Genomic DNA, 12,217 nt, shown 5'->3' on the forward strand with positions numbered 1-12,217 from the left:
CAGGGAGAGAGAAGTGTTGCCCTGTTGCGGTGAGCTTTTGGCTTAGATTGGGTTAAACATGTATCAGCCCTCCTTTTGAATTTCATGAGCTGCACCTCTTACATGACTGAATTGGAGGGGAGGGAGAAGAATCCTTGTTCATCCAGAACTTCCCCCAGCCTTGCAGTGTTGTGTAGCTGCAGAGACATCCTGTGGCCAGATGAGGAACAGCCTGAACCGTGTCCCTTGTTCACGCCTCCGAGATCCCTTGGTTCTTAAACTATTGCCCTCAGCTGTGGCTGTGCTAAGAAACTGGAAATTTGATGAATTCAGAAACTGTAGTCACCATATGGTTCTTGTAGCAAGAACTTTGGGTAACTCGTTGTGAGGGAATCCAGTGGTGTTTTCCCCAGCAGCCTCAGGAGCAGCTATGATCTAAGCTGGGAAGGGCAAATCATCTGGAGAGAATTTGGATGGCTTTGCTTTTCCATCGTCCTGTGGCTGTGCCGGGCACTCTGCAAACATTAAAAGAGCATCTGTCTTCTCCAAAGCGCTTCTAATCTCACTTGGATTTAGCAATCTCTCTTGCCTGTCTCTGGAGATCAGGAGTCTGTTGTGCATGTAGGTGCTGTGAAAGGAAATCAGGAAATAGTTGTTGTCCTGAAGGGATTAGGGTAATCAAGGAGAGAATCCGGGGGAATCCATTCAGATACAGCGTACACACAGCGACAGAACGAGTGTGGCCCACTTATTCCAAGAGTCTTTCATGTCATAGCTTGAAGAGAAGCGAGTCAGAAGAAGAGGAAGCAGTGTTAGGGTGGGAGGTGAACAGGAATTACTTAGTCTTTCAGATGTTAAAAATGCAGAGGCACAAGGAGTGTATTTCGGATTCTTGAAATGTTTCTTCTGCTTGTGTTAGTTCTGTCACTGTTACTGGTAGGCAGGTGTGGGCTTGGTTTTAATTGTGCTGTAACTTGAGGTTTGTGCTTGATTAACACACTGCCTTACCGATAAAATGAACTAAAGGAAGGAAATGGATCTCCTTCCCCTGTCTCCTGTCAGCCCTATTGGAGAAGCTCTGGATGAGACTGCCTCCAAATCAGTGTGTGTTTACCTGTAAGATTAAAGACTTGTTGAGGAGTGTACTGGAACAAGTGGAATGTAAACAGAGAACAGAGGAGGAGCAGTTATGGATATAAATAAATAACAAAAACTTTTCCTATAAAATAGGGAGTGAACACAACTGGTCCTCTGTTCACAGGAATCTCTTTTGCTTTTTCAGATCATCATAAGGAAGCAGATTGCCAGGATTTCCCCACTGTGGCTGTCTGACCGCTGCTGATCTACCCCTCCCAGCCCATGTGGCTCTCCCCATGCTCCAAGAGTGCAACTGGTGCCCAACGCAATGTGTGTTTGTCAAACCATGGAAGTGGGCAAGTATGGCAAGAATGCCACTCGATCTGGAGACCGGGGGGTCCTGCTGGAGCCTTTCATTCACCAGGTGGGCGGCCACAGCAGCATGATGCGCTACGATGACCATACTGTCTGCAAACCCCTCATTACCAGAGAACAGCGCTTCTATGAATCTCTGCCCCCAGAAATGAAGGAGTTCACACCTGAGTACAAAGGTGAGGCCTGTTGTCACTCCAGAATGCAGTTACCAGCCCTGAGGTACCAGCCCTCTCGTTTTCCTGCAGCTACTGTTGTCTTGCGGTGTTATTTTATTTCTTGGTTTTAATTCTTTCTCTTTTGCAGGCTAGCAATTTGATAGGAGCACTTGGAAAGGAGGAAGTCTTTTTGTAGGCATGCAGAGCTTAATGTGCTTCTCTTTCTAGGCAGAGAATATGCAATGTGACAGTTGCAGTCTGAAGTTTAAGGTTACAGATGTGTAACTGAAGTAATTTTACCACCAAGTTATTGTCAGTTACAGCCTTGACCTTGAGCAAATGAAGTTAGATCATATACTGAGCATTTGCACGTTCCAGTCCCATAATTTATTGCTTCCTCATCCCATCTATTTTATGGGCCCATATCAGAAAGCTGCCGAAGCAGGAAGTGTTGCTTTCCCAGCGCTCAGGTGAAGCCTTGTCCCCAGCCACTTTGAAGGAATGGAATTTTCCAGTGTCTCTATTACTGTAGGAGGTCGGCAGCTCATCTGTATCTTTCAGAAGCTCGATGTGCTTTTGGCCATGTGTGTTTCCATTCAGGATGGTGACGCTGGCAGGTAGCCTTCTGGGGGCTACCTCTGCTTCTTTGTCACCAGGTGGCATTGGGAGGACAGTGCTTCACAGACATCTGGGACCACCATCTGTTCAGGGTTTTGCCATTTGATCTGGCTGCAGCCTGAAGGTCTCAAAGCAGTGTCAGCTTACCTGCCCGTGTCTGTATGCAGACCATGAATGAAAGATGCATTCACTGACAGACAGGTCCTCTTGTACCCTCAAGCCACTCTGGAGCCATATGGGGCTCTAGTGACCCATCAGAAATCTCAGCTGATGCCTGTGTAATTACTAGAATTGATACGATGTCAGGCTTTCCTTGTGACGTGTTTAAAACTGATGAAGCTGATAGTCCAGATGGAGTCAGAAACTTCCTGGCACCTTCACCCCAGTGTGGGACTTCATCTGAGAGTCCCGTGCAGTTTCCTTATAGTCACAGAAATTGTTCTTACTGTTCTGAGGGACGGGAATATTTGGGATGATATTTCCTGTCTGAGAACTCGGGTGTTACTGTAAGCTTGCCCTTCCACAGGGGTGTCATGAGGAAGCATGTCCAGGCAGCCAGAGCGCTTGGAGTGGCATATACGTAGTGACATGCTTGAGTCGTGAACTGCTCTGAAGTTGTGTTGAGCCACCTGAACCGTGTTAGTATTGTCGTGTGCAGATAAGGAAAAAGGAAGGACAATAACATTGTGGCCTGCATGAACTGAGCAGTGCAAGGTTTCCTCACGTTTGTGATGAATCGTTTGATCTGTGCATCTAGCAGCTGATACTCCTGGCAACTGTTCAATACCAGTGACAAGCTAATGAAAGATTTTGGCCGTTGCAAGCTGGGACATGTGCTGATAGCCTCATTTTCAGGGCTGAGGGAGTCCCAAAGATGAAGATGTCAGCCCTAACAAGAAGTGTCAGCTGTCCTGCTCTGTGGCTGGCCAGCTAAATATATCCAGAGTCTGTGCTGTGAAAGATCTATACCTTCCCTTGGACTATGGCGCTTTCCAGCATCCTTCAGAAGGTAAAACTGGACAGGACACAAATGGTCCTGCTTGACTGCATCTGGCTGAAGTAGTTTTACTTCCAGGACCCCCTGTTTTTAATGCTTGGGAGTTTGCAGATCCCTTTTCTGCAAGGCTGGCTGACTTGCAATAAGTGGCAGGTGTCACCTCAGCGCTCTGTTCTTCATACCTCAGATGCTGGAGAGCTCCTTTAGCAGGGAAAGTACGCTCCTCCTTCGCCAGCGATGTCCTTGTCATAGAATCACAGAATGGTTTGGGTTGGAAGGGACCTTAAAGATTATCTAGTTCCAACACTCCCACTGTCCATGTTGCCAACAAAGATGTTAAACAGCACCGGTCCCAGTACTGACCCTTGAGGAACACCACTCATCACTGGTCTCCACTTGGACGTTGAGCTGTTGACTGCAGCTCTTTGAGTGTGGCTGTACAGCCAATTCCTTATCCACCGAGTGGTCCATCTGTCAAATCCATGTGTCTCCAATTTAGATACAAGGATGTTGTGCAGGACAGTGTCAAATGCCTTGCACAAGTCCAGGTAGATGATGTCAGTAGCTCTTCCCTTCTCCACCAATGCTGTAACCCTGTCGTAGAAGGCCACCAAATTTGTCAGACACAGTTTGCCTTTAGTGAAGCCATGTTGGCTGTCACAAATCACCTCCTTTTTTCCTATGTCCCTTAGCAGAGTTCCCAGGAGGATCTGCCCCATGATCTTGCCAGGCACAGAGGTGAGACTGACTGGTCTGTAGTTTACCGCGTCTTCCTTTTTGCCCTTTTCAAAAATGGCAGTTACATTTCCCCTTTTCCAGTCAGTGGGAGCTTCACCAGACTGCTACGACTTCTCAAATATGATGGCCAGTGGCTTAGCAACTTGATCTGCCAGTTCCCTGAGGACATGCGGATGTCTTTCATCAGGTCCCATGGACTTGTGCCCCTTCAGGATCCTTAGATGGTCTCAAACCTGGTCTTCTCCCACAGTGGGCAGTTCCTCGTTCTCCCAGTCCCTGCCTTTGCCTTCTGTGACCTGGATGGTGTGGCTAGAGCACTAGTGACTCTGGTCACTAGTGAAGACTGGTGAGTCTTCACTTCACCAGTGAAGACTGAGGCAAGAAAATCATTGAGTACCTCAGGATTCTCCATATCCTGGGTGACCAGGTCACCCCTTTCCTTTCTGAGATGGCCCACATTTTCCCTAGTCTTCATTTTGTCACTGACATACCTACAGAAGCTTTTCTTGTTGCTTCTGATGCCCCTGGACAGACTTCACTCTATCTGGGCTTTAGCTTTCCTAACCTGATACCTGGCTGCTGGGACAATTTCTCTGTATTCCTCTCAGGCTACCAGTCCTTGCTTGCACCCTCTGTAGGCTTCCTTTTTCTGTTTGAGATTGTCCAGGAGCTCCTTGTTCATCCATGCAGGCCTCCTGGCATTTTTTCCCGACCTCTTCTTCGTTGGGATGTGTCTCTTCTGAGCTTGGAGGAGGTCAACAGGAGGAACACTTCTACAGGACATAGATACTTACCCAAATTAACTAGATACATATTTCGTATGCTTTGCCCCGTTCAACATTTTGGTAGACTGCTTTACTTTCTCCAGTTTGATGGCATTTGCTGCAAGACTGAATGGAAGGAAATAATCCCACCCCTCAGCCTACCAGCTGCGCTTTTGTCCTTAATTTCCTGTGGGTGGCAGAGCTTCCCCTGCTGCTGCTGATTGTTTGATCAGGTAGCGACACAGAGCACTGTTTGGGGGATTTCTCCTCTATGCTGTGCTAACAACATTTAGGTTCTTGTAGTCTTAAACCTCCTTTCATTGCTCTGAATTTGCTTTGTTGCTCTGTGAGCTATGTTTTCCTCTCTCCTGTTGAACATTTGGGTGCCAGTGGTTGTGTATTCCCTCTGCTGGGAAACAGAACTGACATGTCACTTCTCTCTGGCAGGTGTGGTATCTGTCTGTTTTGAGGGAGACAGTGATGGCTACATTAACCTGGTGGCCTATCCCTACGTGGAGAATGAGGCTGTGGAGCAGGATGATATGCCGGAGAGGGACCAGCCACGACGCAAGCACTCGCGTCGGAGCCTTCACAGATCAAGCAGCGGCACTGAGCACAAGGAGGAAAAGCCTGGCCTGGCCAGTGACAGCACTGAAAGGTAAAACTTTGAAGGCCAGGTGACAACACGATGAGCAAGAAGTCTCTCTTCCTGTTTCAGCTCTGGTGCTCCTTTTGTTGAGGAGGTTTTGCACTTCCATGCAGTAGCCAGACTGTCTTGCACTTGCTCGTCCCACACACTGTGGTACTGCAAACTGTGTCAGGAGTTTTGCCACGTTCAGGGCAAACTCATCCACGTGAAGTGATTCTGACACAGAATAACCCTTGGCAGTTTATTGGACGTGGAACCAAAGCGTGTGGAGCAGTTTCAGATGTTCTTTGCTCCACCTGCTTGTTAACCCAGAGGTTTTTTCCAAAGGTACTTTGAATATGGGTCTCTACCTCCTCACACCAGCCAGAGCTCCCTGAGAAACGCATGTTCCTGCTTACTCTCTCAATTACAGTACAACCTAGCAGATGTTAGACCAGAGCCTTGAGTGTGGGCCCACAGCTAGGGGAATTAGTGAGGATTTGCTGTTAAGAAGCTGGCAGGTGAAGGAACAGGAGATAGTCGTGTGCAAGGGGAGCGTATGGCAGCTGTAAGTATCTGGAGAACGCATGGATTCTAACAGGCGAGTTTGTTCTGTCTTTATACCAGCAGCATCCAGGAAACGAAGAGTCCCAGGGTGGACTTGCACATCCACTCAGATGTTCCGTTTCAGATGTTGGATGGGAACAGCGGTCTGAGCTCTGAAAAGATCAGCTATAACCCCTGGAGCCTACGCTGTCACAAGCAGCAGCTGAGCCGCATGCGGTCAGAGTCCAAGGACCGAAAACTCTACAGTATCCTTTGGGAAGCAGAGCGTGTCAGGTTGCTGCTGCCGCTCTGGCCTACATGCTTGTGCCTGAGACGGCTTATTTCCTTTGGCTTTCCCATCGTTCACACAAGAAAAACTGTATTAGATGTTTCTTTTTACTATTCCTTCCTGCTTCCCATACAGTGACACTAATGTCTGATGCTCAGAGAAGCCGTGTTTCTGACTAGATCCCATGCTTTTTTTTTTTTTTCTTCTGGGCCTTTGTTGCCTTGTGTTTTGAACGGTAGTTTTTCTTGTCAGGCCTTGTCCCGGCAGCAGATGCAGGTCTGCCCTGTTCAGGGGAGGGAGCTGTGTTTGTCCTTGTCACCTTTCTTGAGCCACTTCCAGTTCTACTGTATCCTTCTGGAGACAGTGACCAGACCTGCCCACGATACGAAAGATGCAGGTGAATCGGAGATTTCCACTGGTGTTCGATGCCGTTTTCTTTCCTCTCCCTCAGAATCTCCAACACACTGTCTTGTTCTAAATGCTGTTATGTTACCCCGAGATCCCATTCCTGACTGGTAATAGTTGTCTCAAAACACATTGCTTTACGCATTAAGGATCTTTTTCTCCTGATGTTTATCAGCTTGCATGTAAACTTTAGTGAATTTTGCCCATGGTTGAGTCAGTCTCATAAGAATCTTGTTGAGTTTTTCACAGCTGTTCCTCATTTTTGCAACCTTGAGTAACTTGGTACTTTGAGCAAATTTGTCATTTCGCTATTCACTGACTTTTCTGGGTCACTTGTTGAACAGCATGGATCTCCACACAAAGACCCTGCTGGCGACTTTGGCTGTAAGACCAGTCAGGCTAGTTTGTTGTTCCTCAGATCTCTGCAAATCAGTGTCGTGGTAGCCCCTGTTCAGTCTCCCCGTGCTAAGGCAGTGTTAAATGAGTTACACATCTCTTATTTTCTGTTTGACATTCGATCTCTTCTCTTGGCATTTCAGTTTGAGAATTCTCTGAACTCAGAAAGAGAGTTCTGGCTTGATAAATCCCCTAAACTCTTCCCCAGTAAACAAAGAAGCAAAATATTAATCTTACTAAATTATTAAATTAATCTTATTAAATTATTAATCCCCCTTTTAGGGGGTGTCTTCACACACCCTCATCGCACCTCCCGCCCCTGTAGCGCCTTTTGTACTTTGTCTTCACACTCTTCGGGCAGTCTCGCTGGCTCCTTCATATGGTTGAAGATGGATTTGTTATTTTCTGTGCCTTCGCAAATGACTCCTCGTGCTTTTGCCTTGAACTTGCCGGCTTGCAGGGTGTTCTTGTTTCACCTGCTGGAGCTTGATTCTGTTTTCCGTACATGGAAACAAACTTGCTTTTAATAGCTGTAACCTTCATCATTTTAACTGTGTGGGCTTCCTTTTCCTATTCTCAAACGTGTACTTTAACCCTCCAGCTTTTATTTTTAAATAGCCTGCATAAATTGCAAAGACGTAATTCTTTTTGGCTGTCCTATTCTTCTTAATCACACTTCCTTCTTTTTATGAAGTTCCTCTTTCAAAATCAAACATAGTTGCTGATAGATTTTTCTAAATGTTAAACTTCCTCGCAGGTTTAATCTGGCCGTGCTCTGGTTGCCGTTTCAGCGTATCGTGTTGAACCATGCCCCACCGGGCTACTTGGGGCAAACGTCAGGCTTGGTTTTTTTTCCCCTTTGGGACAAGCTGCTGCACTGATTGTTTCGGGTTTGTTCTCAGCGCTGTGCCCTGATGGAGGGTTTGCCCATTGTGCGTGCTGGTAATTGAAGGCTCCCGTAACTGCTCTGTTTCCTGCCTTTGTAGCCTCCCCGGTTTCCCCCCGTGTGTTGGGCAGCGTTGCTCTTCTGGGCAGGCCAATAGCAACAGTGCTGGGCTATTACTTGAGCTTTGAGTTTTCAGTCCGTGGGGATTGTATTGTTTATCCATATGGTTAAATTGCTAATTTGATTAGACTTTAAGCTCCCCCTTAATGTATCAGCAATTCTTACTGGCAGATTGTCTCTTTCCTGACACCAGTGGTCTGCTTTTCAGTTCCCCCTACTGAGTTTCCAGTGCGCCTTGCTTACTCTTGGCCATTCTCATTTCCAGGATGATTTCTTCTACCGAGTGTCAAAGCCCGGGTGCCGCTGTTGGACTTGTGTCCTCTTTTTGTTTTTTGCCTCCCCAAACAGTTTGTTCTCTCTGATCTTTGGTTTCCTATTTGTTTGTTGCTCAACCCTATCTTATACTACCCCAAGTCCCTGTCTGCGGTGACCCTGGGGAGTGATGTCGCTGACAGGTGAGCTCTCCTTGACGCATCTCCCAGAGTTCCTTTTGCTGGAGAACGTGGTGCATCACTTCAAGCTTCCCTGCGTACTTGATCTGAAGATGGGGACCAGACAGCATGGAGATGATGCGTCTGAGGAGAAGGCTGCTCGGCAGATGAAGAAGTGCGAACAGAGCACTTCTGCCACCTTGGGTGTGCGCGTGTGTGGGATGCAGGTAGGGATCCCCAGGGCTGCAGGTGCCGCATGTTCCTTTCGCAGCCCCATTAGACCTCCCAGTTAGTGTCGTCTGCTGAGCGCTGAGTTGCAGAGTCTTCCGCTTCAGGTGTGTACACGAGTGATCACACTGTGCGCTTTTTGTCTTTGTGTCTAAGCCTAGAACAAAGAAACCTGCTTCTCCCGAGATGGCCTGCTTCATCCAAAGCTGTTTGGCTCACAGACAATGAGGGGATTTTCTAATAAAATTATTTTTTGTGGCTCAGTGTTCAGCTAGAATCGCGGTGCCTATGGAGGGAGTTGTCCCTCTGTCCCAGCATCAGCTGACATTTGCTTCCATACTGTATTGGGAGTAAAGAAGTTGCCCTCCTCTTGAGGGCAGGCCCTGCACAGCAGGATTTGCCGCTGGTGCTGTTGTGCAATAGTCACTCCTTTCCCCACCCACAGAAGGATCTTGTAATCCAGATCTCTGCCCACAGACTCTGAAGCAATGAGGGCTCCTCATTAATCACAGGCCACATAATAACGGCAATACATGCCAGCAGCTCCCGCTGCCAGGGCATTGTCGGAGTTGCTGTAAGATGTGGCTTTTTAAGCCTCGGGGTCTGTTGTGTCATGCTTCTTGGGGATGCTCAGACTGACTAGCTGTTCTTGGGTGTCCTGGGAGAGAACCAGTGCTTGGGTGCCCTGGCTGTGCCTCTGGAACGCACCCACGAGCTGCTTTGGGATTCGGGGAACAGGCAGAGCTGTTTCCTGCTCCCTCCCGTGTGTGGTGGTGACAGGAGTTCCCTCTGCCCTGTTGGTGCAGGCTGTCTGCGTGTGGCCCTCACCTGGTGCTCCCGCTTGATCTGCATTTGCTTTGGCTTTCTAGGTCTATCAGCTGGACACGGGGCATTACTTATGCAGGAATAAATACTATGGACGCGGTCTTTCCATCGAGGGCTTCCGCAATGCCCTCTACCAGTATCTCCACAACGGCATCGAGCTGCGCAAGGACCTCTTTGAGCCTGTCCTCGCCAAACTGCGAAGCCTGAAGGCGGTTTTGGAGAGACAGGCCTCCTACCGCTTCTACTCCAGCTCCCTCCTCATCATTTACGATGGGAAGGACAGCAGGGCAGGGATGTTTGTGGAGCGCCGGCCGGAGATGCGCCTGAAGCGGGTGGACAGCTCTCTCCCTGAGAGCCTTCAGGATGGCGGCAGCACGGAGCCCGGCTCCTCGGCCCAGCCCAAGGTGGACGTGCGTATGATTGACTTTGCGCACAGCACGTTCAAAGGCTTTCGCGATGACCCCACTGTGCATGACGGACCCGACATGGGTTATGTATTCGGGCTGGAAAGCCTCATCAACATCATGGAACAGATGCGTGAGGAAAACCAGTAGCCCTTGGCTATGGCCTCTTATTCTTGTCCTGGTGGCAGGAGCAGACAAGACCACCTACTACCACAGGAAAAAAGCAGACAACTTTGGTTTTAAACAATTGTATTGCTCTGTTGTTTTTAAATGTACTTGGATAGAAGAGCTGAGGGGAGGCAGGATGGAAGAGCTCGTCATGCCGACCAGATGGTTCTGACCACACTAGCTCTGCCTTCTGGAGGAGGCTCTGTAGATGCCCTCTGGGTGTTGGGTGTCCTGGTTCTGCGCTCATCGCGTGTGCGTTCTGGAGGGAGGACCTGGATGTAGGGAAGAGGAAGGATGAGAGCACGGGGCTCTTCGGGGAGCTGGAGCTGTGGCATGAGGAGCCTCCTGCCTCAGGAGCCCCCGGGAAGACCCTTCCCTTTGAAATTCTCCTGAGTTATTTGGAAAGGGCGCTCGACTAACAGTCGGCAGCGTCTGTGGGGCTGACGGTGAGCAGCAGGGGCGCTGGTCCCTGCGTTTGGTGTCGCGAGCTCTGCCCTGGGTTTTGACGATGGGGCTTTGCTTTTGATGCTGCCTTTTTTTCTGCTGTTTGGGCACTGTGAATAACCAACCCAAACGCAGAAATAAAATGACCAAATGCAACCGACCCCTGGCAGAGCTGCGGCCAGGAGGGAATGCCGCACGCTTGGAGCTGTGCTGGAGCCGGCAGCCTGCTCCCTCCCCGAGGGGGTGGCACGGGCAGGCCTGTGTACAGGCAGGCACGGGGCTCTGCGGGCGTAACGGCCCTGGACCACTGACCAAGCCAGAACTCAGCTCGTGGGTTAGCAATAGTATCTGTAGCAGTTAACGTGACCCCAGCTGCGCAGCGGGGCGTTTTGGACCATTTCAACCCTTCCCACTGTGTAATGTTGGTCCCGCAGGTTGCACGCGAGTAGTGTCCCTCCAGCGTGAGGCTGCCCTCTCCCCCCCGCAGCCCCTGCCCTCCCCACAGGTCCGTGCATGGGGATGGTGGAAGCGGGGCACAGGGTTAGGGCTGACTCCCCTGCTCTTCCCTGGGGGGCTGCAGGGGGGGCAGGTGAGGGGGGGACCTGGCTGAGCAGTGAGTGCCGTCACCTGACTGTTCAGCTCTGCTTCATGGAGTCAGTCTGTCCCAAAATAAATGACCGGTTTGTGGATTAAACAGCGACCTGGGCTCCCTCCCGGAGCCGGTGCTTTACCCATGGCTTCCCTTGATGAGGGCATTAACGTTTGATACTGTGGCCTGTTGGTACCGCACCGTACCCCACTCTGCATCACCCCCCAATGTGCTTCTGTGCTGGGACCCCCGGTTCCTCCCTCCCCACTGTCACTGACACGTTCCGTGGCGTTACCATTACCCCACCTGCCTGAGAAACTGCCTGGGTACCTGCAAGGACAGGGTTAGTTGGTTGGTTTTGGATTTTTTTTTTTATTTTTTTTTTTTTAGCTTCAGGAAAGCTTATTTGGGGAATACTCTCCCTGCATGTAGCATGTGTGCACAGTCTGCCTGGGAAGCGTCGGTGCGGGCGCTGGGTGGGGAAGGGGGCAGGGGAGGAGATGGCTTTGTCCTGTCCTACATCGTACCTCTCTCTGCCTGTCCCCCACCTCCCCAGAGCCACCGCTCCCCTCCGCCTTTGGGGACGAGGACCTTCATTCTCGCCGCTCTGCCCCGCGCTGGGTTCCTGCTCCACGGCTGCCCCCCAGGCAGGGCTCAGGGGCTGTTCAGGGAACAGGTTTGTGGGACGGAGGGACCTGCGACAGCCGCGTTACCCGCCCTGGCCCATCGCAGCCCACCTTGTGCATGTCCTTGTCCCCGGCGGGCTGCGCTCCGGCAGGGCACGGGGACGGGGGCGTTCCTCCCGGGGACCCCCTCGGCCGTTCCCCCCTCGGTGGAGGGGGACCGCTGCCGCCTCGCAGCCCCTCTCCCTTTCCCTTTGGACCACCGCCGTGGGACTCCACAGCTTGTACATAGCCTCGACCCCCGTTTGTTTTTACATGGATAATCACCCTGTTTGTGCTTCACAGAGAACCAAAAACCATTAAAGGATCCGGTTTTGTCCGCGGTGTGCCGGGCCTGCCTTTTGCCGGGGGCTGGGGTTCGGTGGGGGGGTGGGTGGCGTCGGGCAGGACCCCTCTGCAGGTACCTCCAACGCCTGCCCTGCCCGGCGCGGGCTGCAGCCGCGCCACTTCCCTTTTTCTCGTCGGGGGCCGC

At 50.6% G+C, this 12,217-nt stretch overlaps 1 protein-coding gene across 2 annotated transcripts; it reads left to right on the forward strand.

Annotated features, from left to right (window-relative positions):
• Nucleotides 1–1,366: 1,366 nt before the first annotated feature.
• On the forward strand, nucleotides 1,367–10,101 carry IP6K1 (inositol hexakisphosphate kinase 1). 2 transcript variants are annotated; one of them, XM_009881199.1, is made up of 5 exons: nucleotides 1,367–1,607; nucleotides 5,151–5,361; nucleotides 5,962–6,143; nucleotides 8,456–8,631; nucleotides 9,502–10,101. In XM_009881199.1, exons 1-5 carry the CDS (start codon nucleotides 1,385–1,387, stop codon nucleotides 10,009–10,011), a joined length of 1,302 nt encoding a protein of 433 aa, XP_009879501.1. In that variant the 5' UTR covers nucleotides 1,367–1,384; the 3' UTR covers nucleotides 10,012–10,101. The 2 variants fall into 2 exon arrangements, with proteins under 2 accessions (XP_009879501.1, XP_009879493.1); XM_009881191.1 differs by having other exon boundaries at nucleotides 1,385–1,607; nucleotides 5,959–6,143.
• The last annotated feature ends 2,116 nt before the right edge of the window (nucleotides 10,102–12,217 follow it).

Source organism: Charadrius vociferus, unplaced genomic scaffold, assembly GCF_000708025.1.
Source record: "Charadrius vociferus isolate BGI_N301 unplaced genomic scaffold, ASM70802v2 scaffold550, whole genome shotgun sequence".
NCBI lineage: Eukaryota > Metazoa > Chordata > Aves > Charadriiformes > Charadriidae > Charadrius > Charadrius vociferus.